The sequence below is a fragment of the Mus caroli genome, chromosome 3 (genome assembly GCF_900094665.2).
Source record: "Mus caroli chromosome 3, CAROLI_EIJ_v1.1, whole genome shotgun sequence".
NCBI lineage: Eukaryota > Metazoa > Chordata > Mammalia > Rodentia > Muridae > Mus > Mus caroli.
The window spans coordinates 120,517,009-120,538,806 of record NC_034572.1 but is presented as its reverse complement, the minus strand read 5'-3'; the positions used below and the strand labels follow the sequence as shown (position 1 = coordinate 120,538,806).

The 21,798-nt window shown below is 41.7% G+C and overlaps 1 protein-coding gene across 39 annotated transcripts in view; it reads left to right on the top strand.

Annotated features, from left to right (window-relative positions):
* The window catches only part of Ank2 (ankyrin 2), a 583,460-nt gene that overhangs the window by 254,763 nt on the left and 306,899 nt on the right, over positions 1-21,798 (top strand). For 34 of the 39 annotated variants that reach the window (XM_029474820.1, XM_029474818.1, XM_029474797.1 and 31 more), the window contains one exon: positions 8,643-8,741. The exons of the other annotated variants lie outside the window; for them this stretch is intronic. In XM_029474820.1, coding sequence (XP_029330680.1) covers positions 8,643-8,741 — 99 coding nt within the window. The remainder of the gene's footprint in view (positions 1-8,642; positions 8,742-21,798) is intronic. 39 annotated transcript variants of the gene reach the window in all.

Here is a 21,798-nt window from a genome sequence, read left to right as displayed (position 1 = left end):
TGGGGCATATAAAGTTTGCAAGTCCAATGGGCCTCTCTTTCCAGTGATGGCCGACTAGGCCATCTTTTGATACATATGCAGCTAGAGACAAGAGCTCTTGGGTACTGGTTAGTTCATATTGTTGTTCCACCTATAGGGTTGCAGATCCCTTTAGCTCCTTGGGTACTTTCTCTAGCTCCTCCATTAGGGGCCCCGTGATCCATCCAATAGCTGACTGTGAACTTACACGTTCTCGGGGCTTCTTGAGCCTCAGTTGCTCAAAACTCTCCCACCTTAAGTGAGAGCTGTTATATCTTACAGTGTAGTAAACACGTGCTGAGAAGAATTGGACCCTGTTCATTTAAAAGGTACCCACCAAGTGCCTTGTACACCAGAGGTATAGCTTGAACCACACAGACAGAATTCCTGTCCTTATAGCTTCCTGTAATGTTAGGGAATAGAAACCAACAGAAATGATTTAAAATACATTGTATAGTGCAACGATAAGTCCTAAGAAGGACAAGAAAAATAACGCAGCCAAGCACATAGTATAATTTTCTACATAGTCACCAGGTGACAGTTTTGGAAGTAACTGTAAAAGACATCAGTGTCCCAGGAGAAGAACAGGTGTTTGTGGCTTTCAGTCCAACTCTATCCTGGGGTTGTCGCTTGCTTACCTCATGGGGCTCTTGAGAGAAACTAGTGAAGTGGTTTCGATAAGCTATGAATTATTTGTCAGAGGAGGGGAAACACTGTAAGAAAGTTTAGTCTCTGGTCTACCAAGTGTCTCTAGCTTCTGCTTTCTGATTCTTTTGTTCTTTAAAGCTATAATTAAAAAATGTTCTAGCACAAAATACTTGAAGTCATTCTCCCAAGATAATTCCCAATGGGAAAGTTGTCTCCCTGTGCAGTTACACCCGGTATAGATTCATCATGGGAGTCAGTAGCTCCCAGAACTATGGCTGATTAGTTCCTGGGCTAACATGGAGACCAGATGTACCTTGCAAAACGCCTCTTGATTTCTCAACGGAAGGCCTTTTTTTTTTTTTCCCCTGAAACTTCTTGCTAATATGGGCATCAAATCGGGTAACTCTTTGGTAGTTAGTTTCCCTCTTTTCTTCTTTAACCAAATAATTCACAAATCACTAGGCCACCCATAGAATTCAGGTTGACTGGACTCAATACACCCTGAAATGATGGCAGGTTATAGTTAACAGCTTGTCCGGCTGCCCTGCTGAGACCAGCTTCCTCCATGTGACTGACTGCTTACTCTAGTGACTGAGTCTTGTAGACATCAGCTCAGTTTCTATTCCCATTCCAAGACGACATGGCTTTGAAAACCGTTTCCCTGATGTACTTATGGAAGCCAAGGACTTTTCAGAACAAAGAGACCCATGGATGAGGTCAAAGGACCAAAAGTTGTTTTTTTTTTTTTTTTCCAGGAGAGGTGCAAGGCTAGTAGATTGTGGAACCCACAAGGATTACTAAGTCTTGACTCTAATCTCCATTAAGTGATAACTGATAGCCAGGCGGTCATCCTTAATCTCTGCACTCGGGAGGCAGAAGCAGGCAGATCTCTGAGTTTGAGGCCAGTCTAGTCTACAGAATGAATTCCAGGACAACCATGATAGAGAAATCATCTGTGTCTCTCTCTCTGTCTCTGTCTCTCTCTGCCTCTCTGTCTCTGTCTGTCTGTCTGTCTGTCTCTGTCTCTGTCTCTCTGTCTCTCTGTCTCTCTCTCTGTGTGACAAGTGTAACAGATACCACACTATGTGCATCTTTATGCCTCATTTCTTTCTCCACCTGTCCTATTCCAGACAGGGTGTCATGCAGTCTAGATTAGCCTTGAACCCACAATGTTACTGAAGATGACTTTCAGCTCCTCATTCACCCCCCTCAACTCCTGACGACTAGTATGCTAACATTATAGATTAGTGTCACCATGCCTGGATGAAAACATATGTAAAAAGAAACATAAACCTAACTTTGGGAGACTTATACCTACTCTGTAATATCTTCCTACTTATAATAGGGGACATTATCCTGAGTCCCTGTGATGGCTTTTGGTTGTAAAAGCATATTCTTGGCAGCTATTCTGGTGATGCAGACTTTCAGCTACTAGGAAGACTGAGGCAGGAGGATGAAGAGTTCAAGGTCTTAGCTGAGTGAGATGCTGTCTCTAAATACAAAACAGTAGAAGAAGGTTTGGGGGATATAGATGGCAGTTAGTGTTTGCCTAGCAAGTACGGGCCACAGGGCTACTTCTCACTACTAGACAAACCAATAGCATGTCATGGCAAAGATGTAGGGGAAATGCAAGTGTTGGGTACCTCAGGGGGAGAGGCACAAATGCCTTGCCAGTTTTTACTTAGACTTTATATCAGGCCCAATTTTCTTCTTCATATATACCATGTGTGGTGGTTGAATAAAAATGACCCCCACAGGATCATATTTGAATGCTTGGTCATTAGGGAATGGTGCTACTTGAAAAGGATTAGGAGGTATGGCCTTGTTGGAGGAGGTATGATCTTGTTGGAGGAGTGTGTCACTTTGAGGTTTCCAAATCCCAAGCCAGTCCAGTGGCCCTCTCTCTCTCTTTTGGCTGCTTTCAGATCTGGATGTAGAACTCTCAGTTACCATGTCTTCCTGCTTGCAAACATGCATACCACCATGAGGATAGTAGACTATAAACCTCTGAAACTGTAAGCAAGCCAATTAAATGTTTTCTTTTTGTAAGGGTTGCCATGGTCATGGTGTCTCTTCATAGCAATAGAACACTGACTAAGACACCATGCTACAATAGAAAGCAAGGTGCACACACAAATACATACATACACACACACACACACACCAGGTGAAACACTGCCATTGAGTCATACCCCTAGCTCTTTTTTGTGTGTGTTAGTTTTTACAGATATCAGAAAAATCACTTTGCTGTTAGAGAGATGACAACACCCCCACCCCCCAATCACAGACGATATCCTGTAACAATAACAAGGGACCAGGGTAACAAGTTTACTTAATCTGCATTTTATATGTTGTGGGGCTTTCAGAAATGAAGACCCAAGGGCTGGGAAGAGCTGCTTGCTTGTGTGATTAGGTTCCAAAGGCAATGGTCAGCTCTATAAAGATGAGATGAATAGAGTCTATGACAGAGATGGGAAGCCCACAGGGCCTGGGTGTCAGATGCTCTGTGACCTCCCTTACATAGCATCCCCTCCTCTGTGTAGAATAGATCTCCAGGAATCCAGAAAGGACTGCCCTAGAACCTACAGTTTGCATTAAGTAGTTCTGGCTTTTAGAGAAGAGGAAATCTAGTTTTATCATGTGTTTTTTGGGGGTAAGAGACAGGATACTGACAAGAGGCCAGGAGGACCATTCTGCATGCCTTCTAATCTCCTTTTGTGCAAAGTCATTGGCTCAGGACATCAACCGTGCTCCTGGCCATCATAACTAATACAGTCTTAAGTTGTACAAGGGCGGCACTTCATGAAATATACATAAATATTTGTAATTCAGTGAGTGAGACCTTTTATTATGCATTAATTAATTCTTTGGTGGCCATTGTTGTTTCTACAAGTGTGTGTGTGTGTGTGTGTGTGTGTGTGTGTGTGTGTGTGTGTGTGTGTGCTTTCTTTCCCGAGAAAGGAAAATAGGATAAATTTATCAGTTTATTAGCACAGTGTTATTGGTCATGTATTTTTTTTTTAAAATACAAACATGTTTATAAATTTGTAGTTTTGCCAAATTTTGCAACATAGTTTCTGCCATTTTGAAAAGTATGTTTTACCAGATTGCAAATGAAGAGCTAAAGAATTATTTCTCCTTCGAGGCCAGCCTGGTCTATAGAGTGAGTTCCAGGAAAGCCAGGGCTACACAGAGAAACCCTGTCTCAAACCACCCTGCCCCCCCCCCCACCAAAATGAACTATTTCTCTTAAAGGCTGTCGTTTGCCATTATTAGTCTGTAAAATTTTTGCTATGTACGATAGCGCCATGAAAATAGTACTTTCTACCTGTTAGGGATCATAGTTCCAAGGCTTCACTATGCAGTGTGGCCACCCTCACCCAGAACATAGATACAGTGCCTCACTGGTAGTGGGCCTGCAGTCTGGGTCAGCTCCTGTAGACATCTGGCCTTGCCTGAAGCCAGCCATGAGTGGATATAGAAATTTAGGGCATGTTTTGTTCTTTGGAGTGAACTATAATAGAGAAATTTAAAACTCAAGATAAAGTTGCAACCTCACCAGTCGTTCTGGCTGACACTCTAACTCACTTAACCTTGAGGTACTAGAGAGTAGGTTTGGTGTAATAGAAATCATGCCTATTTTGGGGAGACATCATATCACTTTCTTTTGGCTGACGGATGCAGGACTGACTCCTGAGAATGGATCAGGATTCCATTGTGGTACTTTTCCATCTGTGGGAGCATGTTGCTGCAGGACTAGAGACTATCCTAATCAATGCTATGGCGCTACAGTGAGAGGATTGGCTTCTCCTGTGACTTTAATATAAGTAGCAAATGTTAGGATTGACGTTTTCAAAGTACATACCTGTGTTTCTAGGAATGTCTGTCTTAAGTTACGGTTCTATTGCTCTGAAGAGACAATACTGTTCTATTGCTCTATGGCCAAGGCAACTTTTATAAAAGAAAGCATCTAATTAGGGGTTTACTTAAAGTTTTGGAGGGTTAGTTCATGATCACTATGGCAGGAAGAAGAAAGAAAGGGCCCTGTATCAGTCGCTGAGAGCTTTACATTCTGATCTACAGTCAGCAGACGAGGGTGGTGGTGGTGGGAGATAGAGACAGACAGATACACACACACACACACACACACACACACACACACACACACGAAGAGACAGAGAGACAGAGACAGACCAACATACATTAGGCCTAGTGTGGTCTTTTAAAACCTCAAAGCTCACTCCTAGTGACACACAGTCCCTTCTCGAGCAAGCCCACACCTCCTAATCCTTTCCAAATAGTTAGTCAACTGAGGGCTATCTATATGCAAACAAGAAGTCTGTGAATGCCATTGTTAATTCAAATAATCATAATATCTAATATTAAAAAATATTTAGAATATGACCAGAAAGGAAGAGAGAGGAACTAGCAATTTCATAAATGTAAACAGAATACTAATATGTCATCATGAAGAAATCAGGCCAGATCTTAAATCTCACTGCTTTTATTTAATGCTTAAACCTGAAGTCCCTGTCTCAAGTTATGAGCTCTGTAAACACAATCTAATCTAGCAAGGTGGCCCTGCATAGGCAACTCGAACTATGTTGGTTAAGGTCACTGTCAGTGTGCCACACTTCAGCCGATTTTCCTAAGCCTCCTGGCTGATGCTCAAGGGCCTTACGCATATGCACAGTACCATAGAAAAGCCTTGACATGCAAATCTCCTCTACATATGTAGAGCACTCTCCTCTGCCTAGACACTCTCTACAGATATGCTGGTGGTTGGCTCAACTCCTTTTAGGTCCCTGAATACAACTTCCCAGGTGTGAGTCTGAGCATTGCATCTGAAATAGCATGGCCTCCACGTCACTCTATCACCTCATCTTGTGGTATGGTATCACCAGCAGCCATATTCCACCTTCTCTTCTTTAACTGAGGTTCCTGTCTCTGCGTCCCTGCAAATGCCAGACATAACAATGAAAGCGTCTTTGTTCATTGCTGCAGCTCAAGCTCCTGCATCCGTTTCTGGCACTCTGGCTGCTTGTCAGAAGCAATCAGGAAAGTTCAATGGACTGCGTTCATGAGGAGGAATTTGGGACTAGAGCAGTTAAGGAAGCTGATGAAGCCCCCCTTTTCCATGGAACTGAAGTCTGGTTTTTGTTGTTGTTGTTGTTTTGCTTTGTTTTTACGTCAAGTTTAGTTCGAATCTCCCATTGTATGGAAGTCACACATGTTCTAGTTCATTACCTCAGAGTGATTCCTCAAAACATCCAGAAGTACATTTACCAGCACGCATCCTCCTCCATTGCAGAGACAGGAGTTAGTTCTGACCAGTGTTGTTAAGCAGGCCTTCTCTCATTAAAAATGATTAACACGATAGATGCTCTCTGAGATAGACACAGTGAAGCACCTTGTTCAATTTGGGAATACTATATTTCCCTCATTAAAATAGTCCAACGTGCCCCCTAGAGAAGAAGCTCCATAGGACATTAAAAATTTCCTTGATCTACAAAAACAAACAACACACCAAGAGGAGGAAAACCCCAAGGCTCCAGGACTTAGTTCACATAAGCAAACTATTGTTGCTGTTTCCGTAGCTAAGCAATGGCCATGTGGCTCCTGGTCCGCCTGATAAGCCTGAACTGAGTAAGGACCACCTATCCTCCCGTGTCTTTAAAGGATCTCATAGCTTGCTTCTTGAAAGAGTCCGTGTTGTTTTAATGAGGAATGAATGTCTCATGCATTTGGACACTTGGTCCCCAGGTGGTGCTGATGTTTCGGGAGGTTATATGGAAGTTGTGGTTGCTGGAGAATTATGCCCACTAGGGGCGGGCTTTGAGAGTTCCTAGCCTGGCCCCATTTCCAGTTCACACCCTCTGCGTAGTGTTTGTGGTTCCGGAAGTGATGGCTCAGCTTTCTGCTCTCAGCACCTGCTCCATGCTTCCTCCTCTACTCCTCAGCACCCAGGGCTCACCCTCTGAACTGTAAGCCGAAATAAAATCTTTCTTCCACAAGTTGCCTTGGTCATGGTATTTTTATCACAGCAACAGTAAAGTAATCAATACAGACTTCAATCACGTTATGCAAATTTAGATGCAGCTTTGCTGCCCAGCATTGCAAATAGCATCCGGGGACTAGAAGACAGGATAATTTGTTATTTGTTCTAAATGCTTGTTAGCCACACGATCTCAGGTCTTGTTATCACAATGCTGGAAAAGTCTGGGGGATGCGTTCTTTAAGTATCAGAGATACTTATCTTTTTCAAAAGTGTGTGTGTGTGTAAATGCTTTGAACTAAAAGAAATCTATGCTAACATTAAAATGACCTGTTTGAGGAGAATTTGAACTATATTGCATTTGATTTAGATACCATTTCTAGAGCATACAACAGGGTTTGTTTTTACTATCATCATATAAAATCCATAATTCTTTAGATAATCTTTTTGCCCTAATTCTTCAATTCAAAATCCTTACGCAAAGTAGTTGCTTTATTGACCTTTCCTGTGCTCTTCGCTTTGATTTATCTTAATCACAGCGAGAACTAATCTTTGGCTGTGACTTTAATCACCTTTCTTTCCTTTTTTCCCAGCAAGGAAACAAAGTGGCTACCTCTGCCCGCTGTCCCCTCTCCCCTCCTGTCACAGCTGTAAGAATCCCCCTGAGAGGAAGGGCTGCACATGTGGACTTTGGGGCTCTTCCTGGCCACTGATTTGTTTTGTCCTTTTTTTTTGTTGTTCCTTTGTTTTAGACAGAGTCTCATGTAGCCCAGGTTAACCTAACACTTGCTGTGTAGCTGAGGATGACCTTGAATTTCTGACCCACCAGTCTCACCTCCAGACGGAGGGGATTGCAGTGCTAAAGCCCCACCCCACCTCCTCGAATACCCTTACCCACCTACCGTTTTACTACACCAGCCACACACCCTTCTCTTTCCTGATAAACGCACCTCCGTTGTATTTTTCACTTTTATCCAAGCAACGGTATCTACTCTTTGTGCCTTATGCACATAACATTCTTCTATTCAGAATCTTGTTGGAAATTAATCTCTGTGATGCTTTCTAAGGCTTCTCTTCCATCACGTCTTCAGTCTTTCAAAGGGAGTGCAACCGTGCCCTCTGCAGCAGTGGTTGGCTTTCTACATTACGTTTCTTGGCTTCTGGTGAATAGTTGTGAGTACCTTGGCTTTCTCCATGAAACTTGTAATTATAAATTGCTTGCTATGGAGATCCAAGGGTGGGAGGGAAGGGGTCCTCCTCTCATATCAGGAACTGTTTGGTAGAAGAGCAGCAGTTAGCCAGACATGGTGGCTTATCTGTAATTGCAGTAGTTGGGAGAAAGAGGCAGGGGAATTGTGAGTTGGAGGCCAGCCTGGCTACATAATGAATTCTAGGCCAATCTGGAGTACAAAGAAAGACTCCCCCAAGCCCAAAATATACACATATCCAAAAAAAGAAAAGGAAGGGAAGAAAGAGAGCAGCTTTTGCAGTATGTGGAGTTGTAGAGGTATGGATGCTTTAACTACTGTGGGAGCTCAGAGGGCCTTCCTGATAGCTCTGTGGCTTTAAGGAGGATATCATATAACAAATACAGATGAATGCACCTTGGAATGTGCTAATTTCCTAGAATGTAAGCTTTAAAACAGAAATGGTTGGCTCAAGTAAATGAGCGAAGCTCCCTTGGAGTTAGAAGAATCACTTGCATTCTTTGTTATTTTGGACTGGTATATTTGATAGAGTGCCTCTGCTTGTTAACTCTGTTGTAAGAAAACAAAAACAGAACTAAAAACAACCCAACAGCTTGAATGCCGGGACAAAAGGCCATTGGCACCAGGGACCTGGTATGGAGGCAAATACCCCATCTAAAGAGGCTACTATACCTCTGTAGTACACTGTAGCACTTATCACCTGGACTAAATCTTTAGAAGTAAGTAATAAAACATTTGAAATAAAATCTCATTTTTAATGTAAATTCTAACAGAGCCAAAACAAGTGTGAGAGCCAAACTACATGCAATGAAGTCACACAATCAAGCTGCATCCAACGCAAGGACCCCAATGGTGTGCATCCCGATGACCAGGTCAGTTAAAGACCCTTCACTTGCTGGGGAGCTATGGTTTGAAGTTCCTTGATAGCAGGAGCCATGTGTAAATTCCCCTCTTTTGTTACTGTAGATTGTCAATTGATAATTAGACATTTTTTTAAACCACATCAGAACTTTGGATTGACTTACTGCAGGAAATATTCATCTACAATAGGGTTTCAGTGGATAGAGAGAATATGAGGATGGCTATTTGTAAGGGAGGCTAAAGTGCTAAGCTGCAAAAAGAGTATGTCAGGTTAGTAACAACTTAGCTGCATGTAACAGGAAACAGCCACGGAGGACAGGCTTCTGTCTGGAAATGTGGGATGATGAAGAACCGTGCTGAATGGCTTTCTGAAGGGAAGAGGTTAGTTCAGGGAAGACATGATTTGACTTAGCTGAGTATTGGTTTTTGGAAACCTTGGACAGGGTGGCTCTTTGCTATGGTTGGAATACAGCCAGACTGGAGAAGATGAGTTAGAGGTGAGAATGTGGAAATCTCAGAGCTAGGCTACTTTCCCAAGGCCTTGCACAGGAAGCAGAGAAAGCAAGGGTGATCTGGGAGGAAGCCCATCTGTTTTAGGGAGGGAAAGGGATGGCGTGCTGGATGTGGGGAGCATCTGGACTTGCTTGATGTTGGGTGGTGATGTGACATCCTTGGGGTCACTGCTTCCTTGGAAAGTAAGTGGATTCTTTGCTTTTGACTTGAGTAGCTGGTGACATATGTGAAGCCTTCTGTGGAATAGCTGAAGAACAGCATTTCTTGGGAGCTTCTTTGTGGGGTAACTAATGAAGTTATGAGGTCTTATCTGCGGGTTCTTGGAGTTCAGTTCCATCACTAACTCAGCAGTTAGTGGAAAATATGATGCCTGCATTTGAAAGTCACTCTTCTTTGTAACGGTGTCTTCAGGGATGTGGAACTCCCTTAAAGGTGGCTTACACTCCAAAGATCCTGCGCGGTCAGTCTCTGCCCACAGATGAGGCTGTGGTTTTTGCTGATTGTTCGGAACTTGATCTCTATTTGCATGCCCTTCTGCTTAACTCGCCGGTGCCTGTCCCTTCTTAGGGCTACCATTACCACTGCAAAACAGCAGGCTCCTGCCTCTGGGACTCCAATATTATATCAGGTTTCTCAGAGCTAAAGAAGGGTTCATTTCCCCAGGGTCTGACAGCTGTTTTCTTTCATCTCTATAGAATGGTATGAAACATTCTACTTTAGAGAACTTAGAAATTCCTCTAAGTCGGCAGTCACTGGAAAATTACATTGAGTACCTGTTGAAATATGTATAGAAAATGAATAGAAGTCTTTTTGTCGAAATTTCCTTAAAAAGACACAGAAACCTACATCTCATAGGGGAATTAGATTAGAGGACCCACTTGGAAATGGAGACATGAATGAAATAATTGATATTTTTGTTTCCATATAAGAATTGCATTATCATGTGTGGCGTCCACACTTGGTTGAAGTTAAAGATAACAAGACCTTGAAACTGTATGATGTGTGTTCCCTGACTCGTCCATTTGCTCATGTCAGTTGTTCTTCTGTGCTATCAGTGTTATTAAAATAAGTGACTGTTGGCCATCTATTCAACATATATTTATTTAGCTCTTTCTATGGATATTCTTTCTCCCTGTCAATGGCCAGTAGTTTGCTTAAACCTAGCAGGGCACAAGGCAATCCAGCAATTGCAATAGAATGAGATAAAGGTCATGCTAGAGGAATACAAAATACTCTGCCAGTAGGCAAATGACTATCATAACAGAAGCCAATCAGGGCATAACAAGTTCGGCAAATAGGCAGAACATTTGTTAGCTGGAATTTATCCAGCAGGCAGATGTAGTAAACACCTATTTTGTACAAGGTACTGAGTAAGATGATAGACATTGGGAGCTGTAAAATGGGGAGGGATTATAAATGATATTTACTACTAAGGAACAAAAAGTTGACACATTAATAATATATATGATTTGTTACATTAATTGCACATTAATTGGATATATTAGTTATAGATATTATATTTATTAAATATATGTATTTAAGCAATGAACTAGGCATGTGTCAAGAATGCAGCAAAGCAAAGGAAGAATGAATGACTGCTTGTGCTAGAGATTCAAAGGAGAGCTGGAGATGTATTTTGCAAAGCTAAGACTGGTTCTGCATCCTTGTGACCCCAGCTCTTGGGTGGAAGAAGCAGGAAGATACTGAGTTCAAAGTCAAGATGGGCTACGAAATGAATTCTAAGCAAACTTGGGCTACCTAGAGAGACCTTGTCTCAAACAAAGCAGAACAGGCCAGCACTGAACTGATCTGAACAAAACCGCACATGAGTCCACACCAATCTTGTTCAGTTTTTTAGTGGACTTGTGGTGTTTAAAAGACCACAGGGTTGAGCTGGTCTGAAGTCCACTGAACTCGGATTGATTGGGGCAGCTTTCTAAGCCACAGACAAAGTCTGGCCACACCCCTCTCCTCCTATACCATTGTCTCTGAACCTCAGTGGTATAAAATGACTTGCTTAACTGGACAACCAAAACAGATAGACAGACAAACAAATAGACAGAGCGACTGGATGCCCCTCCACCCCAAATGTCTAAAATGTCCTGATAGGCTAAGAAGTATAGAGGTATCTTTTCATTGTTCTCAAATTACAGGTGAGAAATAGTTGCACATTTGTGTCTTCCTACTTGACTCATACACTTTCCACGTGTTCTTCTCATCAGTCTATTTGGAGTCTAAATGTATATTCTGACTTACTTTCTGGAATACCTGCTACTAGGGCACAGCTTTTCACGTGAAGAGTTAATACTTACTATTTGGGCTGGTGAGATGGCTCAGTGGGTAAGAGCACCCGACTGCTCTTCCGAAGGTCTGGAGTTCAAATCCCAGCAACCACATGGTGGCTCACAACCATCCGCAACGAGATCTGGCGCCCTCTTCTGGAGTTTCTGAAGTCAGCTACAGTGTACTTACATATAATAAATAAATAAATCAAAAAAAATACTTACTATTTATTATCTAAAATAAAATACCAATAAAGAAGTATACAGTACCATATGATTTATAAATATCATCAAAAGACAACAGGTAATAGACTATGTATTTCATATTTAAATAAAGTCAAAAGGGAGCACATCTTTTGTACAACAGTGACAGGAGTCACATAATGAAAGGGATACTCAGCCACACACACACTCTGGGAACACATGCATATGTATTCTAAAAAAGAAGAAGAAAGCATTCAGGTTTGAAAATTTAGGGTAGACCAAGGAGAAAAATATAAGCTGAAAGGTAGCCAGAATGAATGTTTTTAAGCACAAAAAGAGATTTCGTAATGAGATGAATCTTAGTCTTTGCTATATAGAGACAGAGGGAAAGTGGGTCTGTGAAAACAGACATTTCTAGTGGACTTTAAGGGTGAAAAGTACTAGAAAAGCCAAAGACAATAGTAGAAAACGTGACTGAAATATCCTTATTTTCTCCTTATGACTCAAGAGATCCATTTACTTGAAAAATACTTAGCTTGTGGCTCAGGTTGTCTGTCAGCTCTGTGACTATAATTCAAAATTTGGCCAAAAAGGCTTGGAAATTTCATTTCTGGTAATTGCCAAGAAGAGCTATATGGCATTATTATTTATGAGACTTCTCTAAGGGATGCAGTAGAAAGAATTAATTTGATTATCAATTTATTAGTTGGCTCAAAGTTTCTCTGTAGTTAGTTCCTCTATTTTTGTGATTTTCATCATTTATCTCGCCTGGGGTTTATTTAGTTAGGGGAAAGAGATGCCTTGGGGACTATTGTAGGATAGTGGGCAGACTGGCTGGCCTCATGCTTATTGGTTAGCTGTGATAATTTGACTTTTAAGTTCATCCAAAGGGGTTGAAGCCACGTCTAATGAGGTTTACTTGGTCACCGAAATGTAATTTAAAATATAAAGATATTATTTCACCTTCCATTCTCCTGTACTATTTCCATTTTATTTTTATCCTAGTTACATTTGATGACCGTGCTCTGCCTGATACAACCTTAAGGAGATGGAGGTTTGCTCTTTTGTTCTTTTGTTATCAGTGTGGGACAGATGTAACTGCAGCTTTGAGCAGGAGGCAGCTCGGGGAAGCCTCTCATTACAGAAGAACAGGGAATTCCCACTGGAACAGCCCTCTGCCCTCACTCAGTAAATGTGAGACACAGGATGAACAAGCCGTGTGCTGTAACATCAAACGCAGGGCTCTGTGGGTCCTGCCATCAAATGCAGGGCTCTGCAACCAGCGTATCTTTTTGTGCTTCTTTCTTTCCTCCCCTTTCTTCTCTAAGACAAACTATATGTATTTATCCAAGCTAAGCCAAGTGTGTTTTGACGTAGTGACAATGACATGGAATGAGCGTGTGCTCAAGTTGTAGCTTAACAATTTTACGGACTCAGTAACAGACCTTATCACTAAGACCTCCTCAAACCAAAGCCTCCCCAAATCCTCATCGGGAATGCTAATGCTGTCTGCAGCAGATGAAAGCATTAGTAGGACTCCATTGAATAATTCTGTTTAGTGAACTTTAGCTACACACACTGTAAGACATGTACAATGTGAATCGTGTTTACTTCTTAGAGGGAGGAAAACCTGAAGCACTTCTTTTTAGGTGTTTTGAATTGTCTCTACATATACAAAATGTCTTGCCAGATAGGTTTGCTCTAGGCACAGGGACAAAGTATACGAAAAGTCAAGGGTATATGGGTTGAACACAAGAAATTCGAGACAGTGTGTTCAGGAGTGGGAGATGCGGTTGCATACCAGTCTGATGCTTGCTCACTGAGGCCTTGGTTAGCCGTCTGCAGAGTGAGAAGCCACAGATGACTTCCTACAGAGGACTGTGGTGAGAGTTGAGGTCAATGATCTAGATAAAGACGTCTGTGAACGTCAAGTGCACAACTCAATATAGTGCCATTTTGTCTCCTCAGTGGGAAATTGAATTCTGGTTTTCCCAGGGCATTTAAAATGGATCCCAGAGTAATGAAATATCAATTCTCTTCGTCTCTTGAGTCCTTTTTTGTAGTCTTCATTTTCACGTTTGCTCCTTAAGTGTTAGTCTGAAGGAATTCTGTGCCCACAGTGGAGACTCTTAAATTTCCCATGTATGGTATTATGCTCTGAAAACGGTCTGTACAGTATTTGCATAGGCCCTGATTTCTCAGTTAGGTTGTAATATGTCTAGCAAATATTGCTCCGAAATAGCTCCTTTTATTTTGCAAGGTCAGTGTTACCAATGGAAGATTTAAAATTCTTTTAGGAAGATGGAAGGCAGTCTTTTCCAGTTGAATGGTTTTTATCTGTTTATATCACCCAAGCAATTCACTGGCTGTGTTCTTCAGCTGGTGTAGACTCAAACCCATACAGACAGTTATCTTCTGAAAATATCTATTAGCATTCTTCATTTGAAACACTCTTACAGTTCTGTCTGAGGAATTGAAGCTTGGAGGTAGTGAGTTTTTGAAGAGGCTTCCAGTTGACATTTGATGCCCCGTATAACAGTTTCTAGTCTTGTGGAAAGCATTGCCAAGTTCCGTCTCTGTGGACAGGAGCTCAGACTGCATGCACAGGATCTCATCTCAGTTCAGTTTTCAGCATCCATGTCTGACGGTTCATAACCCTCTGTAATTCCAGCTCTAGGGATCCAAGGCCTCTGGTCCCCATGGGCAGCCTCACATGTCTCCCCCACATACACAAAATGTAAGAGAAATCTTTAGAAAAACAGATCACTATTGTGTTAGCGATAAACAGGGACTCAAGGCATGCCTCAAAGCCTCTAGGAAAACAGGATTTCATCTAGTCTTGAAATATGTGAGGAAACGTGTGCTCTGCACGGCTGTGCATGTGCTTGGGCCAGAACCCTGGAAACCACAGGTAGAGTTTCAACTGTTTTCTTAGAAAGAAGGCAAAGTGATTTGCCATGGTCACTAATTCAGTTAGTGGTGCATCTAGGAAAGGCATTGTTGTGTGCTTAGTGATGTTTCCTGTGGAGCAAGCCCTGAGCTCAGGATCTCTAGTGACACAGCAAGGAATAAGGGCTCTCCAGGGTATTCGACTCCAGACGTCTATAACGTACAGCAAAGCTTCTCGTTTACCGTCGGATTGCTAACAGTGTTATTATCACGTGCCTCGCCATTATTTTGAAGAAGGGAGCTTTCTTTCCCATAATAATGGCTGGCAGTCTGAGAAGGAAGTTTTTGTGTCCAGTTTCATATCTAGGAAGATAGAAGTTATCCTCATTAGGACCCTTACTGAACATTATCAAGGAGCCCGCCAAACAATGCAACAGGGAACGTTAAAAATCAAATCGATGGCTGTTTTGTGGTTGGAGGGTGGTTTCTTAGAGACTTAAAGAGTCTCTCACTACCCATTTGTTACTAGCTGGCTATCGACAGCCTCCTGCTGTCATTGGCCTGATTCTCTCTTCTATCTTGCCTTGCCACTGCTCCAGGGATCCTGGGGTGTGGGGTCCGACTGACAAGAGCATCATCACAGTCCTGGTCAGGGTTCCCTGGCTTGCTGGATGAACCTGCAGTGTCTGCCAGGGCTGTGGTTCCAGTGAGTGGATCCGGTACTGTCCACTTATCTTTATGTCCTGTTCATTTCATGTTCATGTGACTGTAACTATGCTTCATTAGCCAACAGAATAGAATGAGTAATTTGTGGTGAACAATTTTTTATTTTAATTAGAAGTGAGAAAAATGCTCCAACTCAGACAGAAGGCTTAGCTTACGTACTAGAATAGGAAGACCCTAAAGGTGGGGTGAATTTGAGGATTAAGATTATGGGGAGAGACAGGGAAATTTAGGTAAAGGTTTTTATATCTTAAATGTCCCTTACTTAGACTAGCTAAGAAGTATAATTTGCTGTTTGCACCTCTTATAGTTACTTTACCAATTAAACAACTAATAGCCAAATAAGTTTGATTTTTCTGCAATCTACTCAACTGGTCAGGAAACACACGTTGCATGCCATTTGGCCAGAGTTGTCAGCAAGAAAATATTAATGAGAAAATCCTGGCCAATGAAGAGGACCCTCCCTAGAGGTGGTTTTAACTTTCCTAGGTTAAAGTGAAATAGGAATGGAAATTTTCAATGAGAAGAGTGTATCTCTTTCTATACGACCTTGAAGGCAAGTATTGCATCCTAATTATCTTTGTATCTCTAGAGTGGGGAACAGAACCTGGCTCTCAGCACTGTACAGAGGTGTTTGCTGAAGGGCCATTTGTAGAAAATGAGCACATGCAGAAAATGAGAATGTTACTTGATTCATTTTGTCCAATGACATCGGTCTTTTCATTAGCCCAGTTCTGGCTTACGATGGCATATAGAGAAGTTGTTTGGGCGTCTCTGCTGGATTATGAAGTTCATTTTCTTACATAAATATTTAAAATGTTAACACCATAGCTGAGAATCATGTGGAGAGGTGTAAAGGTTTTCTGAGGGTTATCCAAGAACTAATATCAAATATCTAGCAGACTAAACGTTTCAAGCTTTCAAAACTCAACCTAAGTTCTAAGTTAGGTTGACATTTACTTTTGAAAAACAGACTTTTTTTCCTATCTTTGTAGATGCTATAGGTTAGTGGAAGGGGAAAAGGAAACAAAACAAAACAAAACAAAAAAAAAACAACCAACAAACTAAAATATCCAAAAAACAAGTATTGCATTCTAATTATCTTTGTATCTCTAGAGTGGGGAACAGAACCTGGCTCTCAGCACTGTACAGAGGTGTACCCCCCAAATCAAAAAACAAAAACAGAAAACAAAAACCAACAGCAGTAGTTTTAACTCAACATAAAGAAGATAGTTTTAGAGTTAGGGAGTAACTAGGGGTATAATACTTGCATAGCATACAGAAAGTCTTGGGTTTGATGTTATTATTGAAGAAAACAAAACTACTTACCAAAGGTGCAGATTTTCTTTGGTGTCTTTCCAGAAAATCGGTTGTCCTAGGTTTCTCTATAAAGAAAGAAAAGGCAGAAATAAATTAGATAACTACTAGTTTGTGTGATCAATGCAGCCAAAAAGTGTAGTATTGACTTAGAAAAGGATTTTGCTGTGGTTTGAAATTCCATTCATTGTTAGAAAATTCCACTTGAGGGTAGTGGGCAAAAGCACTTGTCATTAATGCTTGATGACCTAAGTTGGATTCCTTAGACCCACCATAGAAGGAGACAACTGACTCCCCCAAGTTGTCCTTTGACCTTCCCATACACCCTGTGGCATGCATTGTGCTTAGTAACATTAAACATTATGGAAAAAACTTTACTTGACACTTTAAAAGAATCAAGTCAGTTTTAAGACCCAAGAGTTATAGATTGTAGGAGGAATAAAGACAAGAAGAAGAGATAATTTTTGTCTTGGGAGTGTCCGCTGGCCTACCGAATTAGGATGCGCTGCTTCTCTTAGAAGCTCTGGTATTCCTTTTCTCTCAACAGAAATGTAGTCATCCTGTGTATTTTAATTTAACATGTCTCCCCATTTTCCTGTATAGATGGCTTCAAGAAAAAGAATTGGAGGCATGGACTCTTTTTAGCACTTGCTACAGAGATTTGAAATTTATTCTGAGAATGCTAGGGATTGAAAAGGTAGCTCCCGAGGAATAAAGGCACAGCTGTCTAGAGTTCAGATGGGAGCACAGAACGAGAAAGCAGAGCTTGTTGTGTCTAATGGTTCATATCTAGGAAGGAAGGGATGGACCAGTGGAAAGTGGAAGGAATCCTTTGGATGTCTTTCTAAAGCAGAAAAGCAAGGAAACACAAGATGCTGAGTTTCCTGGACGTGAGCCATGGAACGAGGAAAGGGACGAATGATCAGTTCAAGCCTAGCTGACTATCTCTGTCCAGATTGGTTAGTTAAGCTCACAGCATCTGTGCAAATGACAAACTTGTTTCCTAGATCTACATGACTGTCAGCGTCACCATGTTGCTTCATTTTTAGCCTTACTTGGTGACCTTGATAAAAATGAAATTCTTCCATTTCCTGTGTCTTCCAGCACCTGTTTTCCATTCAGGAAAGGTAAGGAAATTAAAAGCAAAGGTGACCCCATTAGATTCTGTCTGAGTAGTGCCCTGGTCTTTTAACTGGATTGATCTTTCTGTGAGTCATCTTTTCTCCGACTTTTCAATATAAGCCTATTGATTTAGGGACTTTTAGCAGAAAAAAAAAAAAAAGGTAGACAATGATGAACCTGTCAGCAGCATCCAGTGTTTCCTGTTTATCTGTTGCTGGACCTGAGCTGGCTCAGGTACTTTGGGAAATAGGCCATTATTTTCCCCTTATTATTTATAAAACTTGATTTATTTGCTTTCTTATGTGTATGCGTGTGTGCATACCTGCTTGTCTGTACGTGTTTCACATGTGTGCAGATGTGTGGGTGCCAAAGAGGGTATGGATCCCGTGGCTCAGGAATTAAAGGTCATTGTGAAGTGATTGCTATGTGTGCTGAGATCAAAACCAGGATCCTCTGCAGAAACAGCAAGTGCCCTTAAGCACTGAGCCATTTCTTAAGCCCACTTTGTTCGCTTTTTTTTTAAATTTTCTTACACTTGTATGGCACAGAGTGTGTAAAGGAAAGATGTATTTTCTTCTTAGACATAGACAAGCACAAAGGACAGTTTAGCATCCTGTTGCAGAAATACAGAACAGCCTGCAGTCTTTGAAATGCCCCATCAAGGAGAGAATTATCTCTGTTGGGTTAACTTTCCTGGGGGAAATGTGGACAAATGTCTATTTACTCCACATACAGTTCCCACAAAGGACCAAAGATACAGCCTTAGCAGGTATTGTTTGCTGAGCCACTGAGTTTATTGGGGTTACCTGCAGGCACATGCGGAAGACGTTAAACATTCGAACATGCATGACTCCTAGGTAGCTATATCATGGAACGGCCCACACCAGCATGGGTGATGGCTCTGGAAAGTGGTCCGAGAATTCCCTGTTCAGATTGCAGGCACCTCCACTGATGACCTCAGCAGTCGTTTGCCATTTGTATACCTGGAAGAAGTGGTGTTTCCCGAGTCTCAAAAGTCTCACGAACTTTCCAAGACTTGTGTGTTTCTCCTGCTCCCCAGGAGGAAATTTGTCAATCAAAAGGAAACATTCTCTAAGATGAACTTCATCTAACATATAGTGGGAAAGTGTGACTTTCCCACTATATCACCCAAGGGGGACCCTATTTCTTCAACCCAGTGTTCACCATCTGACTGCCTTGGTCAATAAAATAGAGCGGAGCTTTTTATGACCTGGTCGTTCCTGTTGTCTACCTCTTGGAAGCCTGCTGTCACGGAAACATGGCATTACCTTGGAGTCACTCAACAGAGAGAAGCACAGGCCATGTGAAGGAGGAGCAGCACTGAGGAGTGAACTGACATTCAGGAAAGAATAACGAGGAGCCAGATCCACTGTAGAGGCAGGCCCAACACACACATGAATCACGATGACCAAGACAGTACACCTCAGCCTGAATCCCTGACCCACAAACTTGTGAGCAAAATGACAGTGTTGCTTGATTGAGCCAGTAAGTTTATGACATAGTTTGTAACAGTTGTGGATAAATGGATTAGTGTCGGTCTTGGCTGATAGGAGGTAGAAATTAGATAGTAAACTAACTTTTCATTTTGACCAAATCTTAAACAGGAATGAGAGGAGTGGCCCATCGTGAGTGTGGTAGCTTGAATGAAAATAGCCCCCATAGGCTCATAGGGAGTGGCATTATTTGAAAGGATCAGGGGATGTGGCCTTATTGGAGGAGTGTGTCTCTCAGGTGACTTTGAGGTTCAATTGTCACTCTCTCTTCCTGCTGCCTGTGGATACAGATGTAGAACTCTCAGCTACTTCTCTAGCACTATGTCTGCCTGCATGCCACCGTGCTTCCCACCGTGGTGATAATGGACTAAATTTCTGAACTGTAAGCCAGCCCCTTAAAAATGCTTTCTTTTATAAGAGTTGTGGTGGTCATGGTGTCTCTTCACAGCAAAAAAGACTCTTAACTAAGACCATTAGTTATGCATTCAGAAGGTAAAACTGCAAACTGATCTTCTTTACTACCCGATGTCTTTTTTTTTATTTGAACTGTTTGTTTAAAGACTGAGGCTGTATGTTTATCATGAACTCCCTACTATTCTCCAGGGGAAAGGGTAACAATGTAAAAACACTAGCTTTCCTCCATGTAATCCCTTTGACTTCTTCTCCTCTGATCACCATACTTCAGAAATCCCTTACCTACTCTTTCAGTGTTCTGCAGATTTGGAGGAAACACTGTCTTATTAGCTTCTGTTTCTTTTGCTTTCTTCTTTTTAATTCTATCTATCTATCTATCTATCTATCTATCTATCTATCTATCTATCTATCTATTTATTTACTTAGAGAAAAGAAGTCTTGTAGCCCAGGCTAGCCTAGAACTCACCGTGTAGATGAGCATGGCCTTGAAAGTCTAATACTTTCTTTCTCAGCCTCTGGAGTGCTGGGATTACAGGCAGGTACCACCATGCATACTTAGGGTCAAAACCAGGGCTTTGTGCATGCAAGGCAAGTACTTTCCAACTGAGCTACCCGCCCCCAGCCTTCTACTCTGCGTTTCTAATGTCCACAGTGTAGCTTCTTGACCTTTTGCTTAAGGTCAAGTGTAATTCCTAAAACATTTCTACCCGGGGCTTAGTGACTTACATATTTTTCCTTCTCAGCCTGAACACATCTGAGCAATTTTAGGGCCTCAGTTTGCTGCATTTGAAAAATTCCAAAGCCCACTTTAACACCTACTAGAAGACGTGGACACTCAAGTCAGATGAGAAAACTAATGCTATGCAACCTTGAATAAATGACCTAGTGGATTCCATTTTACTGCATGATGAACAGGGAGTAGGTATGGGGCTTGATGGTCTACACTAGTTTTTTGTTTGTTTGTTTGTGTTTGTTTGTTTGTTTTGATGTCAGGCTTGCTATGTTCTCATGCATCTTTTAAAATATGATTTGTGCTTATCTAGAAATCAAGCATGGAGGCTATCAGTTGTGTGTATGCTAGGTTTTAATCAACAGACACCGTGCCTCTCTTTATAGATTAGAGGAAAAAGATTTTCAGCATATAACAAAACTCACTTACGATTACACATATTTACAGGGATAGTTAAGTCGCCCTGGAATAATGTCTGTCAAGGACACAACCTGCTTCAGAGTCCCACTCCTTTGCACCTACAGGGAAACCCAATTAGAGCATCTATTTTCAAGAACTCATATCACCAGAGACTGAAGTTACACTGGAGCAGGCAGGTAACAGCACGCCCTAAAAAACTGACCTAGCCAGGAAAGTGCACATGGAGACTCACCCACATTCTGCTATTCTGTGAATGTCTACCTCTGATCTAAAGCAGTCTGGCTAATATTTACATAAAGGGAGACTAAACTGGTTTCAGTAATTATGGCCTTGGGGGTGAGGTGGAATGCTTAGATTATATGGCATGGGCTCCAAAGAATTTCTTTTTAGGTCTAAAAGGTCAAATTTGAAGCCAAATACCTGTTTGGTACAGCTTATGAAAACAAGCTCCTAACTGACGGTTAATGATACTGCTTTAAATCCATGTTGCTGGGTTTGGTGATTGACGCCTGTCATGCCAATACGATGGATAAACAGTGGCAGGAAGATCAAAAGTTTGAGGCTCACTGGTTTTGCTATCTAGGGAGTAGTAAATGTTTCAGAGTCCTGTTCTCTCTTTTCTTAAATGAAATGCATTTCAGGGATGTCCCTTTGAAGGCCTCTCTTGTTCTCCAGGCAGATAGCCTCTCTTTCTTGCTTTTTTACTTCCTTTTGAATGGCAACGGTGACTGTACCAGCTTTAATAGTGACAGACTAATGAATGCGTCTGTCCACTTCATCATTGATTTTTAGTGAGTGTCTGTCTAGAAAGACAGCAGCGGGGGAAAAGAAAAAAAGAAAGAAAGAAAGACAGCAGCAGCAGCAGCAGCCATAGCAGCAGCAGCAGCTGCAATCTACTCAGTGACCCAGTTTCTGACCCCGCTCCCATCAGCATAGGGTA